Genomic DNA, 20,801 nt, shown 5'->3' with positions numbered 1-20,801 from the left:
ATTTATAAGCCTCTAAGAAATCTCCATTTGCACATGCTCAGTAGAGATTTGTTAGTTTGACAGCTAAATTCTCTGACAATTACATGTGGACTGAATATGCTCCATCCCCTGACTGCTTCTATATCCCAATTGGACTGAACATGCACCATCCCCATAGAACACCTGAGTGTGCTTCCACCCAGGGCTGCAGGGATGGAGCAGGATTTTCCCTATGGTTGCTCCTTCCAGCACTGAAGGACTGCTATGGCACTGGGCCATAGTTTCTCTAGGGCACTCCCTGGGTCTGGTTCTGTGGAAAAAACAGGGTGTGATCATTTAATTACATAATTAAAGACTGTATCATAACATATATGCACAAATGGCTCAATTAAGGTTGCACAGGACACCTTAATTCTGGCATTGCTTAACTCTTGAATGCTTGATTTTGCAACCTTAGTGTTCTTTGAACATAGTTTGTTCTGCTCTGGATGTATTATATAATATATTGGTTGAATTATTTCCCTCTACTTGTACATCTCCAGTCAAGAAAAAATGCACGTTGCCAGTATTCCTGTCACTGCTTATGTACTAAAAGATGGGTGCTATGTCACACCTAAGAAAGACAGCTATTGATATAATGAGGAAAACTATCATGACTAAGGCAAAAACAAAAATTTACTGTTGGGCAGAGACCAAGCCTGGAGAATTTCAACTCCAAAGGAGATTGTCATGGACATCTGAACGGGATATAATGGAAACTATTCTGCAGTCTTAATTGTATTGCCTGCTATAACGATTTGCTTTAAATTGCTTATAATTATTATATGTACACAACATCTGCTTCCATTTGTAGCATTTGAATTGATTTAGAAATGAGATTTAAGTTGTAGAAGGGGGAAAGATTTGCTATAAGGGATGTCTTCTATTCTTTTCAACTAACAAGGTATGAAGAATACAATGTGCCAATTTTTACACGACTGGGTTATATTTTCTGTACTTAGTGCTTATTGTCTTCCAAGGGCTTTATAAATAAATCTTCACACTAGTCTTGGAAGTAAGCATTGTAATTACATGTGGAGAAATAGAAGCAGGGAAGTTAAGGTCAGTTTTTTCAAAAGTATCTAATACTTTTGACTCTCTCAATTTTTGGTTGTTCAGTTTGAGTCTGCTCAGCAGCCTCAACTCCAGATGCAGTCAATCAGAATTGCAAGAGCTCAGCTCCTCTGAGAATCAACCTCTAGCTGTGTCAAGCTGGACACCCAAAAACTGAGGCACACACAAACAGCCATTTTTTGAAAATTTGGGTCTAAGTGATTTGGCCAAAGCTTCAGAAGGAGTCATTGCTGGAGGCAGGATTAGAACTGAGGCGTGTATGTCTCCAAGTCCCATACTTAGACTTCTTACCTTCATGTCTGTGCAATTTCTTATTTTACTTGGAAAGCCTGTCTTTCCTGTCCTGAGTGATGATGTGTGTCCTACCACCCAGTACGCCATAGAATATTGCATGACAGTTCACAAACATGATATGTGATTCTGACTCACCTGCTCCAGGACCGATCAGTATTACCTGGAACTAATTGTCATGAAAAACATATCACCAATTAACATACCTCTCAGCTGCCAATTGTTATAAAGACCATCTAAACATGCTTCTGAAACCGATTAACATTTAAATTAGCTACACTGGGGGGGGCCAAATTTCCAGTGTATGATGCATTAAAAAAAGTGACTCACAAATACACACTTTGTGTCTGATCTGCCACCATCATGCGCTTTGTGTTGTCATTTACACTTCTGCAAAACACTACCAAACTAGAATTCTCTACTCACACCAGTGATGAGTGGGAGAGTCAGGCCTGATATTTTCTGGCCAACCTATTCTTCACTCCCATGCTGGACTTATCACTGCAAAATTCCTGAATCTCAAGCCCAACTGCAAGGTAAATGCTATGGCACTGCTGCCTCTTCCTCTTTTTACTGTCTCCCTCCAGTACAGGCAGCTGCTGCTGAGCTGCTGTTTTCCCTCCCTGCCTCCACTCAGCTACCAGCTCCTCTGCTTTCACCTACAGCTCTTAGATTGGTAGCACAGAGAAGAGCCAATTTCATAGAGCTGACTGCAGGGAGTGAAAGAGGAGAACTGTGCTGAGTATTGCATAGGAAAAGGAGAGGCATAGGAGTGGAGGAGGCACTTTGAAGGCATATATACAAAGGGGGCAACTTTCAGCTTCTGGGCCCATCCAATTCCTGTTGGCATCGCTGGATTCTCAAAGCGGCTATCCCCTGCAATCTCCCATTAAGCAGTGCCTTCCTGGGTGAGTGTAAAAGAATTGGTGTTTTCAGTTGTAGACCTGATTTTTCAGTTTGAAACCCACTCCTTTGTATATTGTAGTCTGTGATGAGTGGGAAAGACCCTTGGGGACCCCTAGGGTCATAGTTCTCCCACATCTCAGTTTCCCTATAAAACATGCAATGTCTGTGTGGAGAGCAGGGAATCTAGAGCCTAGGGGGTATTGTCCTCCTGTGCTGAAGGTGCAGGAAGCTGGAGCAGCTGGATCCAATTACTAAGAGGCAAATGGCTGAAGGTGAGTGCTGCTTTAAAGAGACACAGGCCTTCACCCTCTTATCTGGAGGCTTTCTAACTGTAAGCAGTTTGGTTGTGATTTGTTTTCTGTGGGGAGCCTTGCCTTTAGAGTAAGCACCCCCAGGGATGTGCAGCCTGCTGAAGAGACCTTTACTGGATGTTGGCTCTGAGAATAAACTGAGCGCCCTGCCCACTCATCCCCAGACTGTTTCCAAACAGCTTGAATTTATAGCAGCTTTACCTGAGTTACTCTGCAGTCTGGAGACAGCCAGAACCTCTGTAGCTCTCAGGGCAATTGGGGTTCCCCCTTCAGGCCCCTACTTGGGATGCTCCCAGTACATGAGGTAGTATGTGGGGCAGCCTACAGCTGCTCATGGTGACCTAATGCTGTTCCTGGAGTGGTGGTGGGGATTCTCCCCTGGCTTCTTGTGGCTCAGAGGGGCTCACTGTACAGGGTGGGAGCAGTGTATAGTGACCACATTCAGCCTCATTGTGTTACTGAAGCAGGGTGACCAGATAACTTGTGACTGCTGCCCCCTTGGGGTCCTCTGCAAAATGAGATGTGTGTTTCTGAGTAAGCTGGCTCAGGGTGAAATTTATGCTGCTGCAGAGGGATCACTATGGCTCTCTACTCCATGCCAGTTAAGCTCTCAGTGGAGTTAAGGGGCCTCTGGACAGGGCTGTATTTCACACCCAGTGAACAAAAATTCTAAATGAACAGAGTAAATTAGAGCAAGTCTCTTCTGGTTCTCAGCAGATATAACATTCAAGAGCTTATTGCTGCGGCACTAGGTTACTGGGATGAATCGTGTTAAAATGAGATATTGCGAAGTTACAACAATGTAGCTCAGCTTACTGCAGTGGAAACAGGTCTTGTGAAAACTCCTGCCATTGCACTGGATTTCCTCAGCATGATACACCGACTTGTCACAAGCACCACATTTGGCTCCACCTCCCCAGTTCGGCATCCTTAAGTTTGAAGCACAACCTAAAAAAGCAAATAAATAAATGAACTGTCAGCAGAAATTGCCTAATCTTATAATTAGTGCACCTTAGATTCCCCCTTCTTGTTCAGTTGGCCCCCAAGACAGCATAGCTGCCCATATGAGTATCACCCTGATATTTGCAGATTCTCTGGGGCGAAGAGCCAGCATAGTAATTCCTATACCACTCTATCTCCCTGAGGCTGGCATAAGGGCATGAGTGAAGGGGGGAAAAGAGGCATTTCCAGGACTTTGATATGCTCCTGAGAACTCTGGCTGCTATAACGACCTTTGGGGACAATTGGTGGCTGGCATATATTGGATCAGCCTTCAGTCTATGGCTGAAGAGTGATGGGCCAGTGGACTATGATCAAGAGGAAGGATATTCCAATGGTTAGGTTGCTAGCCAGGGCCTTGGACACCTGCATTCAATTCTCTGATCTGCCGCAGACTTCCTGTGCGATCCTGGGGAAGTCACCCCATTTGTAAAACAGGCACAGTAGTATTTTCCTATCTCACAGGGATGCTGTGAAGATTGCGTACGCTCAGATACTTTGGTAATAAGGGGCCATATATAAATATCTAGGCTAGATAGGATGTGGGGTTGTATTTTCCAAAGATTACCTTTTCCCTTCAACACTGCTTTTCCACAATGATGGCCTTTTCCTTGTTCATTAACTTTCATTTAACTTTTGTGAGGTGCAGGGTTGTGGAGGATCTGGATCCTATACACAATTCAAAGCTTTAGTGGAGTTTTACAAGTGAAACTAGGGCAGAATTTGGCCTTATAAATTTTCTGGGGACCAATATTCCAAGCTTAACTGTCAATAGATACCATATTTTACTGTTTTATTACCTCTCTCCAAAGCAACCGTTGTTTTATTGCAAGCTACCATGTGTTCTTGCTCAGCAACAGAAGTGTACAGGAAATCTCCTGTACCCATGTTTCTTTGAACTAACAATATGATTGATTATGAAGTTAGATTGTAGAATGTATAGCTACATAATTTAGTCTTAAATTTAACATTATTTTTGGTGGCATTTTCACGGACATAAGTTGTTCATCCTTCTGAATTACTCGTAAACACAAGAGCTGCAACAGCACTACTAACCAGCCAACAATAAATAATATGAATAGTTAGCTCTTCTGAGGTACTTCAGCCAGGGATCTCAGAAGTGGTTTGCAAAGGAAAGTGAATTCCTTATTCTTTTTGTACAGATAGGGAAACTGAGATACAGAGAGGTGAAGTGAGTTGCCCAAGGTCACATGAGGTCAGAGTCAGAGCCAGAAATAGAACCCAGGTCACCTGACTCCAACCCCAGTACCCTCTCTGCTGACCATATTGTTGTACATCAGATTCTAAAACAACTCGAGCAAATCTGGTTTGCCCTTGTACTTTCTTGATGTTTCTGAGTCATAGTTTTTGGGAACACTTGGTGCTTAATTTGTGCCAGGGCTGAGCCCCAGCACCTGTAGGCATGGCAGTTCACAGCCCCAGCACCTCTGGGTTTACCACATCAGTTATGAAAGGAAAAAAAATTGCTTGAGCCCCAGCACCTCTTTCATTACAAATTAAGCACTAGGAAGACTGGAATGTCATGATGTCATTTGCACATCACATTATCAGGCGGTTTTGAGCTCCTGGCTCAGGCCTTCCTTATCCTTCTTGGAAAGTCAGCCACATTCTTATTATAGTTAACAGTTCTTTCAAAGCCAGCTTTGGGTCAGCTTGTTCCAGTTTGGCTCTTATAAATTCACAGCTGAGATATATACTTAGCTAAGGAAAAGATATCGAACACTGATTTCATCAAACCTACTATGCCAAAATTCCTCTTCAGCTGTCAAACGAGAGAGAGGAGAATATCTCCTAACAGTGTAGCACAACAGCTAACAGTCATTTCCAATGGTTCACATTTTAAAGTGTAGTTCCACTTTGAAAAGCGACTATAAAAATGACATTGTGAAGTTCCATGTTTATCACCCTGATGATGTATAGATCGAGTTTCTGAGTGAAAATATGCTTTCGCTAACTTCCAGCTCTGCAAACCTCAATCTGAGAGTCAAGCTGGCTCTTTCTGGTTTGAACATCACTAATATTAAAGATTTTGCAACTGAAATTTAGTTTAGAATTTATGTAAGAAATAGAATGGAATCCAGCTCAATTTCCCCTACCTATATTAGCTTTGTAGTGTTAACAGGGTTTAAAAAGTAGTAAAAACATGATTTAATTGGTGAAGTAAGCTGAAGTGATAATGAATACAAATGAGCAAATTTATTGAGGAAGAAGGTGCCAATTTTACAGAATAGAACTGGACTTTAAAATCCATTATTTTCCTTGTTCGGCAACTCTTTCACTTAACAAAAATTATAATGTTCCATACTTTAAATCTTTCTCCTGTCCTCAATACTTTCCTTGGATTTTTTTTTTTTTTAAAGTATTTTGTATCAAACTCATTCATTTAGATTTGTTGTTCTGTCTTTGCGTGAATGGAAATCAACTAATTTAATTTGGAATATTCTGTTCTCCTGTCACTTATATATCGGATGACTCAGCCCTGCACAATGAAAATATGATAGATTGTTCTTATAACAGGGATTAAAAATAAGTAATATTTCAAATCTGGGTTTTAAGATAATGGAAAACAAAGGGAAATAAACATCAGTATTATGACTCAATTATCTGAAAAATTAATAAATGATCTACGTATCCACCATGCTCCCATTACAATTAGTGATAAATTTCTTATTGACCACAATGGAAATAGGATGAGGCCTTTAACACATAACGGGAGTGCAACTCCATTGAAGTGAATGGAATCAGACCCTCTTACTCCCGGTCCAGTTATCTCCATTGTTTTCAAGTGTGGAAATAAAAAAGCCAGAATTCAGAGCAATATCAAGTCATGACGCTATCAGTGCTTGATCCTGCAAGGTGATGAGTGACTCCTGTGAAATGCTAAGCTTCTTCAATTCCCTTTGGAATCAATGGGCTCAAACTGGCACCAGCACAAGTCATGGAATTCAGTGGAAGCAAACTGGGCCCAATGGTAATTGAGAGCGCACTGCACCTTGCAGGATCAGGTCCCATGTCCTGACAAACTGTCAAGAGGGCTGTTGGTTGGAACAGACTGAAATTACATCATTAGCTGAGTGACGGAGCAAATGTCCATGAGAACGTCTGATAAAGTTCAATAACAAACCTCTTAGTGTTACAGGCAGTGGTTACAGCTCTGAAAGGAACCCTTGACACTGATGTTAATTATAGCAACATTAGTACATTACTGCTTGTGGTTACACATTTTCCAAGCTTTTCATCATCACCTGATGGAGGGAAAAGAGCCAAGCTAGAAAATATCGACAAAAGGACACTGAATCTTGTGATGGTACCACATGCTCTGATCTCTGCATTGACCAGATCTGCAGACAGGTGCAGGAATGAGGGAAGGAGGCAGGTCCCTAGCCCTTTTATTCCCATTTTGAGGTGCATTGTAGCCTCTTCACATCTCCAAGCACAGGAATTACACCTTGCAGCATTCCCTTCCTACACGCACCTCTGTGCAATAGAAGGATCATGGACAATCTGACCCTTAAATTTTGTAGGATGGCTATTACCCAAAGCTGGGAAGCAGACAGGGCCACATTGAAGGGTCAGAAGGGGACTCTGTCTGTCGGGGGGGCACTACTCTTGGGGTGCATCCTTCTGCTGCCCTAGAGACCCCAGTCCTTCAGCATGTCCTCTACACTTCCCCTGTGCATTAGCTTAATCTTAGGACAACTCCCCACTCCTAGCAAGCAAAGTCTCCTCACAGTTCACAGCTGCTCACAGTTACATTAATGCAATGTCCTTTCTCCCCAGTGAAGTCAATGAGAGTTGAGTTGCACCATATAGCAGAAGTTAGCTCAAGCTCTTTCATGTCCATGCAGAGGGACTCAGTTTTTAGGCTTAATCCAAAAGGCGCTCTCTCAGTAAATTTTACTTCAATATTCTTGTTCTACACCATTGTGTTATGCTGCTTTTAGGCCGTAAACAGCTGCTGCATTGCACCCCCGAGGTACACGTGGTTCACCAGATCCCTCTCGATCAGTATCTGTAAAGCACACTGAGGTCATTTTGTTAAAAACGCTATGCAGGTGCAAAGTACATAGTATTCCCATGAAGGAAGAGTTCACTTTTCTAGGGTTCAAACCAGAGGTTGCAGATAGTCCACACATTTCAAACAGTGACATCTTCAAAAGACTGAATCTCCCTTAACAAGACCCACAAGAAAACTTTTTAAAAATGTTGACCGAAGTTGTTTGGGTGAATTTGGTATTTGCAGTAAAGTACATTGATTTGTACACTCTCAGGTTTGAGTCCATTCCAAAACGTATTATCTGGTACAAATATGGAGACTGAAGCAAGTAGGCTTTAGACAACTCTTGTTGGCAAATAGTGCACTCCTGCGTGCCTCCAAATCTTCAGTTTCTGCTTATTCAGGGAGGTTAAACCCTGACTATTTTTTCCCCTTATATGGTCTGTTTATTCACAGCACAGGTACATGACATGGTCCGTGACAAGGCAAGCTTTCAATATCTTGTCCAACCAATGGGCCTCAAACCTGAGTTGAAAGCAAAACATCTAATGTGCATTAATAATTTGAGATACAATTTTCAAAAATGACTCTAGAGCCTTAGGAGCTTATGTCCCATTTCCAAAAGTGTTAGGAACTCCCAACTGCCTTAGGCACATTTGAAACTAGGACTTTAGCTCCTAAATCACTTTTGAAAATTGTACTCTTAGGCTGGGATTTTCAAAGGACCCTAAGGGATATAGAGGCCGAGCTGCAATTGAATTCCGGTGGTATTTGGATGACTAACGCCTTTAAACGCCATTGAAAATCCCAGATTTAGTCTCTGTGGCCCACTATGGTCAGCCAACGCGGATTGCCAACCATGGTGGTGTTTTCTCTGATGGACAGGGATTTCTGTGACAGTAGGAAATGGACACCATACTTGTTTTACTCGAGCTACTAAACAGCCATTGGACAGCAATAGCATTAGACCTAAGCATTTCTGTACAGTAGCACTGAGTTGGAGTAGCATTCTTGTTCTCGGCATGCCAACCAGCACTCAGTGTCCCACCACGTTCCATATCAAAACACAGCTATCATCTGGAATAGAACTTTCATATGTGAGGCAAGCAGCCAAACAGACACATGATTCACTTTATTTATGGCTTGTCAGAATGCCAGGGCAGCCTGACCCGAGCATTTAGGGCAGGATCCAAAACCCACTGACATCAGGAATGTCTCTGTTGACTTCCATGGGCAGGGGATCAGACCCATAGTCAGGATTCCCTTCTAGTGCAATGTAATTTCATAATGGAGTAGTAGTAAAAATTGATGATGTGATATGGCCCCCCAAGAATATAATCTCTGCACTGGACGGGGCTACTGTGTGGTGCAGTAACTTAAGGCTTTAGCATTTCACCTCTAAAGACCAGAATTCACAACTGGTTAGGGTAAATACTACATTGATTTGATGGTCTAGATCACAAGCCGCATCGTTTGAAGTGCAGAAACCACTTTACTATCTGCTCTACTTCGTAAGATGTCCAACAATGAAAGTCTACTATGAGACTGCCAGGGCTCTTGTTCGTTAGCTTTGAAGTGAATAAGCAGAGTTGGAAATTTAGGTATTATGGTGGCTGGATAGTATGGTGATTGGCACAGTAGAAATGCCTAGATACAAGTAATAGCAGATAGAGAAGTGTACAAAGTACATTCTAGATGCTCAGTCTATTAGACACTATCATAGGCACTAAAATTCTCATTCCCCAAATCATGATGGGAGTTTTGCCATTGACTTTAATGGGGGCCAGAATTTCGCACCAATATTTGCTAACAGCTCTATTGCTGGCCCTCAGTAACTCACTTAGGCCTGGATCCCCCAAAGTACTTAGGCACCCAACCCTCAGATTTAGGCACCTAAGTCCCATTTTTGGGTTGCACTAAGATCCACAAAACTCCTGCTCAGCTGCTGCCTAACCCTCTTGGTACCTGTTTTTGCAGTAAAAGTTCCCTAGTTCTGCCTCTGAGCATGTGCACTGCTTCCTCCCTCTAGGCATCCAGATGCCTATCTCCTGCTTACACCCCAGTGTGATCTACGACTGGGGGAAGATAGGCATTTGGCCACCTAATTCACGTGCAGGGCCTGGTCTGGTCGGCATGATCTGCCCACGCCTAACTCCCCACCCAATCTCTGCAGGGCAGGAGAGAGAAGAATGACCTCCCTTACAACCTTTAGCCCAGTGATTAGGGTACTCACCTGGGATTTGGGAGACCCCTGTTCAAGCCCCTTCCTCCACCTGATGAGAAGGGATTTGAACTGGGATCTGCTACGTTTCAGGTGAGTGACCTAACCACTAGGCAGGAGGTTCCCAAACGGTGAGGCATGCTTGATAAGGTTATCAGGGGCATGTGAGGACCTGAAAGGACCACTCTGAGAAGTGCCAAGAAGAGCCTCCTGCTGACCCCAACCCTTCAGTGCAGCCCAAGGGCACAGAGCCCCCATCTGTTTCCCCTGCTAGACAGCCCCATCAGAAGAAGCAGACAGGGCCACACTGAAGAGTCAGGAAGGGGCTCTGACTACCGGGGGGGGGGGAAGGAGGCACTACTCTTCAGCATGGCCCAGTTTGCTTCCCCTGAGCATTTGGGAAATAAGCCGGATCCCGGCAGCTGAAGTTACTCAACTGCTGCAGGGGCTGAAGGCTTCCTCTGCTGCCACATGATGAGTATCCCCAACCTGCCCCCTTACAAAGAGCAGGGGGAGCAACTGGGATACGAATCTCCAAAGGGAAGCTCAGCAAAAAAACTTTGGAAACCTCTGCACTAGGCTATGGGATATTCTGATGTGGGGCTCCTTCAGTCTCTCCAATTGAAGTCGTTGCATTCTTTGATTAAATATTAAAGGGGCCAGAGAGAATCACTCTATAGTGTTGTGGCTAATACACTCACCTGAGAGCCGGCAGTTCCATGTTCAAATCCCTTCTCCTCATCAGGCGGAGGGGGGACTTGAATCCAGGGGTCTCCCACCTTCCATGATGAGCACCCTAATCCGTGGGCTAGTAAGCCATTCCCCTGCACCCAGCTGTTCTGTGTGGAGTTAGGCAGTCTCTGAGGAGACCTACTGGATTGGACTGCTCAGTAAGATATGTGGCTTGTCTCCCCCGACCCCCCCCAGTTTGTGGAGATATGTACCTTCCTGCAGCCTGCACTTAGGCATTATCTCCGAGAGAAGAGTGGGACTTGAGATACACCCCTCTCATCTGCATATCCAGTGAGATCAAGTCACCTAGCATGCTGGCTTTTGTGGGTCACAGTCTAAGGGTATGTCTAGACTTAAAATGGTACAGCGGCACTGCTGTAGTGCTTCGGTGCAGAGGACATTATCTATGGTGTTCTTCCGTTGAGCTTGCACTGTCTGTTCTGTGGCTTAGGTCGGCATAGCTACGTCTCTCAAGGGTGTTGGGTTTTTTTCCACACACCTGAGAGGTGTAGCTATGCCAATGTAAGTTTTCAGTGTAGACCAGCTATCTCTCACCATTCATTGTATAGGCACCTAAACTTCCTAACTCCGGCTTTGTGATCACAGTGTTGTTCCTGTGATTTCCTAGGTGCCTAAAAGTTAGGTGTTGTGATGCTCAGGGTACGCCTATACTGAAGGTGGCAAAGTCGCCCCCGTCAGATCGATCTATCTGGATTGATTGAGCGGTCAGTGAAGACCTGCTCAATCGATTCAGAAGTTGACACTGTTAATCCACCCCCTCAAGTGACGTAGCGCTGTATCGTCAGCACAGTGCAGTGAAGACGGCACGCAGAAGGGAAGCACAGCAGTCGACGGGAGTTACGCAAGCTACTCCGTGTAGCTTGCGTAACTCCCATCGACTGCTGCCGAATCGCCAGGTCAGTGTAGACCAGGCCTCAGTGTCACAGTATGTAAGTCCCTTTGTGGATCCAGGCATTAACCTTCCTGTGCTTCAGTTTCCCCTCAGTTAAATTGGGATAATGATACTCATGTTCCTTTATGAATAACTGTTGAAATGAACTTTTGAAACAGTGAAATGAAATGTGCTATATAAGAGCTAAGTATTATTACTAGGAACTATACTGTTCTCCAAAATATTAATTCTATAGTAAATTCTAATTTATTTAATATTTTAAACTACCAGTTATAATGTGGTATTTCTTGCTGGCAAACAGCTAGCACCTATCAACATTTCTTTAATAAAATTATTTTAAAAGTTATTAATACTGAACTAAAAACTGACAGTTAAAAAACACTTTATTTTGTTTCTCTCTTGCCACAATTGACAGAGTAAATCATGTTGAATAGTTAAGGAGCTGCAGCTCACCACACAATCCCTGATGGTTTTATGTCAAAAAGTGTGCAGGTATATAGGTGAAATCTAAAACAAGTCCTTCACAGAAAGCATATTTACTCAGCAAACTGAGATCTGCAATACAGAAGACAATTGTATTTGCAGAGTGAAATCACATAGCTGAGTGTGACAGCACTGTGTCACTTTCATAATGACTTTATATTCACACGTTTAAATGGAATATGAATAATATTTTTCACTTACAGATCATTGACAAATCCATATAATTAATTTAGCGTTCCAACGCCTGTGAAATAGGTAAATATTATTGTCCCTATTTTCCAGAGTGGTAAACTGAGGCATATACCCTAAGAGGTGGGATTTTCAAAATGACCTAAGTGACACAGGAGCACAAGTCATATTGACTTTCAGTCGCTTAGGTCTTTTCTTTCAAAACCATCTACGTGACTTGCTGAAGAGTGAGCGAGTGGTAAAGCTGGCAAACGAACTCCAGAGTCTTGACTCCTACTCTGATCACTAGAAACCCTCCCTACTAGTCTGACATTTTTCTAGCATGTTAATGTTGCAATTTTGTCAAAAACCTCTTTATTGCATTACAATTAAAAAACACGAACAAACTCCCCTACCACTGGCACTTGAACTGAATACTTTGAACTGGTTTTAAAAAATCAGAACCATCTGATTCACATGTGTCTAGGCAGCAGTGCACCACATTAAAAGTAATCTGTATGAATCAGATTTTCACAGTATGTTCCTCCAGCACTAATGTCACAGTATCAGCTGTTGCTTTTACTTTCACAAATGTCTACTTATAAATTTTTGTCATAACAATGGAGCCATTCCTGGTCCTTCACGCCTTATGCAAAATTCTCATTGTAGAGTTTTACCAACATACAGATACAGTTTTATTGTTTTCCAGGACAAGCCAGGCTTCACTCTTAAATTATTTGCATTTTACACTTGAATTTTTAAACACACACTAATATTTCTAGGATTATTTTCCCCTAGTGTTCAGAGTTCACCACAAGCTGTTTGCTTTAGGTGAATGTTTAAAACAACTCCAAAAGAGAATGACACATCTACATCTTGTGAATTGCTTCATCTTGCCCCTATGCTATGTTATTTAGTGTTTTATCAAGGGGGCATGTGTTGAAATTTGATTCAAGATCAACACATAAACAGCTGTTGACTGAGATTAAAAATATTTGTTCTGACTGATTTTTATCATTCAAAATCCTTTTATCTAAAAAATTGTGTAAAATCAGTAAATATTACCAGTTGAACTGAGTTTGGAGGCTTTTGAAATTTCCAGTGAAGTCCATTCATTTTTGTCCTGCTATCTTATTAAGTCTGTATATTAGAATATTGTGTGTGCCTGGTGGAAAATAGGATTCCATTGCTTTTTAATGGAACACTCTGCAGCTTCACTTCTATTGAACTATTAAATGCCACCATGTCAATCACTCCTATGCACTCCAGTACAGCTGTCACCCCCACAGAGCTAACACTTCTGCACTATACCTTTCAGTAAAGCAAAGGCCACAAATAATCCCCAGCAAAGAAATCTTTATCTTGTATGTCCCTATCAGCAAATAGACCCACCAGAAACTTTTGTGACCATACCTACCGGACTAGGTTGTCTTCTCTTCTTGTCTGCTTTGGCTTGATGAAGAATCTGAACTGGAGAGCTCCAGCTCTCTTTAAATATGTCAAAGTGGTCACCAGTATTGGCTCTATAAGCACAGAAGGGAGGGAAACGGAGAGACGGGAAAAGGGACGTGAGCAATGCCACTGCTATCAGCAGGCTGAAAATAACTTCTGACAAAAGCCTTGGATTTTTTCCTCTAATACCAGTTGTGAGTAAGGTGGAGAACAATGCAGCCCTTCAGATTACACCCAGAAAACATTTCTAAATGCAGTTTTATAGATCACAAATAAATTCATTGAAGGGGACGCATGATCTGAAACTGGATTAAAGTGAAGTCTGATTCAGTCTTTAAAAATAAAATTACAGACTGGAATTAGCAAACTACTTAAATACAGGTCATAAAGCAAAGGCTACTGAAATGGTGGGGGAATGGTCAGACACCTATTCACATTGGTGAAAAGAATCTATCAAAATAACTACAAATAAACATAGGACAATGAACAGCTGAGAGTTGAAAAACAAGGTTACTTACCAGTAACTGATGTTCTTTGAGATGTGTTGCTCATGTCCATTCCACTATAGGTGTGTGCACGCCTCCATGCACAGTTACCCGGAACTTTTTTCCCCTTAGCAGATCCCATAGGGTCGGCTCCGGCGCCCCCTGGAGTCCCGCGCACATGCCATGGTATATGAGGCGCTGCCGGCCCTACGCCCCCTCAGTCCCTTCTTTCTGCCAAATCCAGCAGTGGAGATGGGGGGTGGGTTGTGGAATGGACATGAGCAACACATCTCAAAGAACATCAGTTACTGGTAAGTAACCTTGTTTTCTTCTTCGAGTGGTTGCTCATGTCCATTCCATTATAGGTGACTAACAAGCAATACCTTTGGAGGTGGGTCGGAGTTACCGGTGAGCTGTGCTCAGCACCGTTCTACCGACAGCACAGGGGAGTGTCCACAGTCCGCACGCTGCTTCTTCCTCTTCGGTGGCGGCGATGTTGCGTGGTGTTGTGTTGAGGCCGGTGCCGGCGGTGCGCTCTGCACCGAGGTCACGCTCGGTGCCGAGGTGGAGTGGGCTGGCCTGGATGCCGGGCAGTGTGCTGCCTCCATCAAGAGCTTTCAACCGGATCTCTAGGTCCTTCTGAGTCTTCGGTTTAAAAGCCCTGCAGATCTTACATTTCTCTTTCCTGTGGGCTTCCCCCAAGCACTTAAGACAGCGGTCGTGGGGGTTGCTGAGCGGGAAGGCCTTCCTGCAAGAGGCACACGGCTTGAATCCCAGAGACCGGGGCATGGCCTGGCCACTCTAAGTCCCTGCAGGGACTTGCCTTATCTCTAACTACACGTATCAACACTTAACTAACTAAAACATCAAACAAGGGCAATAGTACTTGCTGCGAGCAAGGCTAATTCCAGCAACCGTCACGAGTGGAAAGAAGGAACTGATGGGGCGTAGGGCTAGCAGCATCTCATATACCGCGGCATGTGCGCAGGGCTCCAGAGGGCGCCGGAGCTGGCTCTACGGGATCTTCTAAGGGGAAAAAAGTTCTGGGTAACCGTGCCCGGAGGCATGCACACACCTGTAGTGGAATGGACATGAGCAAGCACTCGAAGAAGAACTCTACAGTATTAAGCCAAATTGAATTTCAGTCATCTGGTAGCTAGACAACCTTTAGTCCCTGATAAAAGTTTTTAAAAGCTCTGGAATTTGTTCTTTTCACACAGTTTTATTTTGCAGTGCACACATTTCAGGCTAAGAATCCCGATTCTTTTACAAACATTTGCTAAACCTCACAACACCTCTATGAAGTATGTATTATTAAAGCCATATTGCAGATGAATAAATTGAAGCACAAAGAGCTTAAGGATAAAATTTTAAAAAATGGCCAAGTAATTTAAAAGCGAAATCCCATTTTCAGAAGGGACTTGGGACTTAGGAGCCAATGTCTTACTGAAAGTCCATGGGACTTAAGAATTTTCAAAGCAGGAGATTGAGCCATCCACCCCAGAGCACTCTGCTAGAAAGTGGGAGATATGTGTTCAGATCCCTGCTCCATATTAGATAGAGAGAAGATTTGAACACAGGTCTTTCATGTCATGGGGAAAGGTTCTAGCCATGCAGCTAAAGACTGTAAGTGGGACACTGTGTCTTCCTCCTCTGGCTCTTTTGTGTGGGTTTAGACAACTTCAGAGCATATCTACTGAATAAGGCCCCGCAGGCAAAAGAGGAGGTGGATCATCTAGTTTGTGACTCCCAGTGGCGCTTAAGCATGAGTTATGTTTTGAGCTGCTGGGCAGTGTCAGGACTTAGGTGGTTGTGCACATGCCCCGCTGACAAAATTAAGGTCCCTTGGATACTTTAACAGCAGAAATGTACGTGTCTACAGAATTTAGGCATCTACAGGATTAGGCAGCAACTGAGCTGAGGTTTTGTGAATGCCACTGGCACCTAAATGTTGGACATAGGTGCCTATAGTAGCAGGTAGGTGAGTATGGTCCCTCTGTGAATACCACCGTGTCTTTATTTTAGGGGCAGAACTACTGTCAACTACCAGGCTGAAGGTATTTAAAGGAGGAAGCGGAAATGACTTTGTGCTGTATTGTATTAAAGTTTCTGAAAAGAGACAGTGAGGCCAAGTGCAGAGGTAGCTGCAGCAGTTTCATCTCATTTGAACTTTTCTTCTAAGATTATGGAGCAGAAGAATTAAAGGCACTGCTGAGCTCATGATCAGAATACATGGAGGTGTCTAATAGGCTAATGACCAGCGGGTGCTTTCATCCTTATTATTGGTCAGTTAACAGTATGGCTGTACCTTGGAATCTAGAGACATTAGCAAACCAGCTGATCATCACTCTTGTCAGCAGCCAGGCCAGGCAGATGTAAATGTCAGGCTCTGATTGCATGGGCCCCACAAGGGAGGAATGGCTTAAATAGGATGTCATTTTTCACAATATTCAGGATTCATCACCAATCATGGAGAAATCAACATGGGGACAGAAGGCTCAGGAAACTTCAGAGATGCTGACTAATGCTCCCTTTGAGAAGATGGGTCCAGCAATTTGCTAGATGAAGGAAGGGATACAGCCTCTAATTCCTTCAGAGTCCAGGTACGAGTGCTGCTCAGCGTAAGGAGCTGTGCACTATTCCTGCCCTGTCCCAGCTCAATGTTATTGCTCTGTGCCATATGAGTGAAGAGAAGAATTGGGCCCTTGCTGTTCACAGCAGATACAAGACAGAACTCCCATTTGGAAATGGAGGCTTGGCATGTACAATCAGTGAGCAGATGCATTCATTTTTCTATTTCCATGGTGATGGGAGATGCAATGCTTTGGGGAAGAATGTGACAAACCATACATACAGGGACTAAAAGCACTTCTCAGATGCTTGAAAACAGCACATCAAAAAAAAGTGAAGGCAGCCCAGAGATCAAAGGAAGTTTTCTAGTAGTTGAAGGAGAATGAATCAGGTAATCAGGTCATGTCTATAAATAGGTTAGGTGGAGGGAGCCTTGAGCTCAGCTAAGCAGCAAGTGAAATTCGTATCTTTAGGGGAATGAATGGCTTACTGAGCAGAACTCTAGTCTGCAATCTGCAAAACAAACAAAGCAAAGCACTGGAACTCACAAAAACGTGGCTGACTGAATTTTGACAACAGCTGAGAGTCACAAGAGTGCCAAAGTCAGAAAAATATATACAATTCTTCATAGCTTGGATAGGCAGAGCTTATGCCAACACCTAATAGCAAGCATTGACTGTTCATGTGGTTTATGATACACTCCTACCCACTCTGACATTATAGCCAAAAATGATCTGCGGATTAATGTTTTTCCCTTTATAGTATAAACCTGATGGTTTTTAACCTTACAGATATGAGTCATTTCTGCTTTTCCCTAACAGAAGGAAAGGGTACGGAGAAGGGAGGGGTTTGATGGTGTTGAATCTTTGACAGACATCCTTTTTCTAAAGTGTTAGGTATAGGTGTTAAATTTGTTTTTAAACACTGAATGAAAATGCTTTTCCCGCTTAGCTTTCACTCTCTTGCATCTTGTGATATTACTATTTCAGTATCCTGTTCTTCCAAGTTAGATCAGACCTGAATTTCTAATATAAAAAACAATTAGGAAAGAATCCTTTTCTTTATAATTCTTAAAGCAGGTGTGTGTGTGGGGGGGGGGGGGAAGAGGAGAACCACACAAAACCCCCAAACCTCACAAAGCAGGAGTCAGCTTAAGCTCTTTATTTCCTGCCTTAGTGGATTCTTTAATAAATATATTACTTATGGAGAAAGGTAAATTGCTCTGATATGGATATATAATACAAATAGGAGGAGTGTGTGGGCCTGCAAGTATAGAGAATAGTAGATTTGCTTCAAATGAATATTCTAAAAATTAATTTAAAATATGCTGAAAAGAGAAAGTTGAGTTAGCAATGTTTTGACCATAAAGCCTTCTTAGGAATTCTGTATCAAGGGGGGGGGAGGGATCATTTTGGTATCAGGGAATTAAGTCTAAGGGGAAGTTGAGCAAGATACACTTTTAAAGTGGGGGCAGTTCCTTGAACTTACAAATATATTACAAGAGGAAACTTTCAGAAGTCTCCACTTCCGGTAAACTTCTATGGGGTAAGATTTTTCCTTTCACATCATTACCCCTTAAAGTTATTTTTGAGAAGAGATGGGCCCAACTGTCATCTACTTTTTTATCCAGCTGAGCTGTATGTTGAGCTAAAACAGAAAACTGATGCAGACTTCCTTATGCTTTGGAAGAGTTCAGATTTGGATCTGAATTTTGTTCCTGTTGCATTGTTTATTCATAGCCACGTTCTTCTTTTTCATGGTCAACAGGAACTCCAGGGAGTAGAAGTCAAAGCAAAATTTGAGTCCCATTGCTTCTACAATCCAGTGTTTTAAAAAACATTTGCTACAGTGAAAGGACCTACACTGGCTATAGCCACAAAGCATTGTGTCACAAAAAATAAGCTTTAGATTCTGTTATATACAAAGCCCAGGCCAGGTTATATGAAAATCGTGCCAATGTTTTTAAACTTGTGCAGTTGCAAGATAACCTACACTGATTGATCGTGGATTACGAAATTGCAAGATTGCCCTAGTGTGTAGTTTGAGTCTAGTCGCCAATTTTTCAGAGGTCAGTAGAAGAGGAAAGTAGGTTGTTGGTCTTAACGTTTCAGTTTGGTCCCCAAAAATTCTTCAGGTGCATGGGGAAGAGGGTTTCAAGAGTGGCATTCACCGTTGGGCCCATCTCCCATGAAAACAACATTAAGCTGAGGAATAGAGCTGGCAGAAAAATGGGAATCTTTTTTTTTTTTTTTCTGGGGTAGAAAGAAATTTGGGGAAATGTTCTGTCCTGAAGCAGCATGAGATGTCAAAAACTCAAATTTTTATTTTTCCCCCTTGGAAGGGTGCTAAAGAGAAAGTGGGTTTTATTTTGTTTGGCTTCCCAGCCTCTTTTCCACTGGTGAAATCTCAATGATGAGCCTCAATCTGCTAGAGAGGCAGAGCACCTAGGAACTCTGCCTCCCCACCAATCCACTCCTGCTCTAGGAGTCAGGGAAGTGTCTTTTTTCCTCCCACCGCCCCTCATTTGGAAAATTTTAAATAAAAAATTTTCAGCAAAACTGAAATGCTCACATAAAATTTTCAACCCACTCTAGTGAGTTTACGTAGCTTGAACCTGAAACCAGACAAAACTCTACAGTTTTGACTGTTTTCCTTTGAGTTCTATAGTTAATGTGAATTTAAAACTTAAAAAGCGCTATCATTTACACCCAGTTATTTGCAGATGCAAAACTATGAGGGCAGTTTTTAAAAGTCTGCCTCTCATCTATAAGATATTCACCTTCTGATAAGATACTAGTTTCCTCTTCCTATAATGCAAATTAAAAGCAAGAAGCTCTTACCACAAAACATAAAAAACGTCTTACTTGACATACAATGTATAAGTTACTGTGGTTATTTCACTCAATTAAACAATACCCTTGTCACTTAAAATTAGAAAGGTTAGCCTTAAATTTAATATGAACGAATTGATTAATAATACATTATAAATAATTCTTAATGTACATACTTGATTACTTTTTTTTAAACTAACTTTACAGGATCATTATTGAAAAAAATATAGGAGTAAAAAAAGTAGAAAATTAACTATAGCCTTTTCTATTTTAAAATACAATATATTACATGCTCGGAGTACTTTCATTGTGCAAAACGTACTGATACTGTGTGGTTTTGTATTTTCTCAATTTCTGTACATAAATTATGATCAAGAGCTTACTTTGCTCTGTACTGTTATGCAGAGTAAAACAGACAATGGATACATAGTGGGTGGTTGTAATGCTTTAAACAAGTCATTTGCAGAAATTAATGGACATTAGTTTGCTTTTATAAAAAAGAGCCAATTTTAAACCTAAACACTGAATAGGGCTTTTCCAGTAATGAGGATTTCTTAATGCATTTACAATTCATTTCCAGGATATACATCTTCCAAATCACAATGCTAAGATGTATGCAACGTATTGTATTGGAATATATCCAAGAAACAAGTTGAACAGCCAGATATCCCAGTCAAAGTTGGTGCTCTGACACTTCAAGTTTTCTTTGTGGAACAAACAAGGTTCTTTGTGAAATTCCATCAGCACCATCTGAATCTGCAGGAGACGAAGATAAACTAGAAATTGCATTTGGCCCTCCGGGCGTATGGAAAAAATTTTCAGTCACTGCCTGTGGCTCTTTGGGTTTCACTGGAACACTAGGCTGATTGGAAAGGAAAAAAAAGTTTGTTTCAGTAGAGACTCTTAAAACTACATAGAAACTTACAGTCAATTTTTAAAAACCTTGTAAGACCCTGATTAATCTATTCTGAATACCTCCGTATATTAGAGTGTATTTATATCTGTTTTATGAGTGCCATTTGTCCCCCAATCTCATTTATTATTTATAGAGCCAAGATTTATGAAAACCCTTTAGGCAAACTTGGCATGTAAAACATGCAGACTAATTTTGCCCTCAGATAAACTACGCCTATTATCCTATTCCATGGATTAGTACATGTTTGAGGTAGAACCAGGATTTGAAACTTAACAGTAATTATATAAACAACATCATCATGAAGAGAATTAAGAGCTCAAGGACGGAGAAAAAGTTAACCAGAATTTTTCCTTCTTTTGGCCTTGATAAATGCCATCATGCCGTCTCTAGTTCATTCAAAATGCCACTGCTA

General features: G+C 42.1%; 2 protein-coding genes and 1 long non-coding RNA gene across 6 annotated transcripts in view; 1 reads left to right on the top strand and 2 right to left on the bottom strand.

Annotated features, from left to right (window-relative positions):
* The window catches only part of CSRP3 (cysteine and glycine rich protein 3), a 25,286-nt gene extending 11,627 nt beyond the window's left edge, over nt 1–13,659 (bottom strand). Inside the window, exons 1-2 of the mRNA XM_067558207.1 lie at nt 13,552–13,659; nt 3,417–3,548 (exon numbers count right to left, since the gene is read on the bottom strand). Coding sequence (XP_067414308.1) covers nt 3,417–3,528 — 112 coding nt within the window. The 5' untranslated portion in view covers nt 3,529–3,548; nt 13,552–13,659. The remainder of the gene's footprint in view (nt 1–3,416; nt 3,549–13,551) is intronic.
* LOC137159732 (uncharacterized) overlaps nt 2,133–20,801 on the top strand; it is a 21,972-nt gene continuing 3,303 nt past the window's right edge. Inside the window, exons 1-2 of one of the 2 annotated variants that reach the window (XR_010921721.1) lie at nt 2,133–2,291; nt 16,526–16,674. This is a non-coding gene — a long non-coding RNA (uncharacterized lncRNA). Of the gene's footprint in view, nt 2,292–2,481; nt 2,562–16,525; nt 16,675–20,801 lie in introns of those variants that run through there. The other variant, XR_010921722.1, reaches the window with a different exon arrangement.
* The window catches only part of E2F8 (E2F transcription factor 8), a 17,799-nt gene continuing 16,067 nt past the window's right edge, over nt 19,070–20,801 (bottom strand). For 2 of the 3 annotated variants that reach the window (XM_067558204.1, XM_067558205.1), the window contains exon 14: nt 19,070–20,335. In XM_067558204.1, coding sequence (XP_067414305.1) covers nt 20,147–20,335 — 189 coding nt within the window. In that variant the 3' untranslated portion in view covers nt 19,070–20,146. The remainder of the gene's footprint in view (nt 20,336–20,801) is intronic. The other variant, XM_067558206.1, reaches the window with a different exon arrangement.

This window comes from Emydura macquarii, unplaced genomic scaffold (genome assembly GCF_026122565.2).
Source record: "Emydura macquarii macquarii isolate MOO-44397 ecotype Brisbane River unplaced genomic scaffold, CSIRO-AGI_Emac_v2 contig_1876, whole genome shotgun sequence".
Taxonomy (NCBI): Eukaryota; Metazoa; Chordata; order Testudines; family Chelidae; genus Emydura; species Emydura macquarii.
The sequence above is the reverse complement of the archived record's forward strand: the minus strand, read 5'-3'. Positions and strand labels throughout refer to the sequence as shown.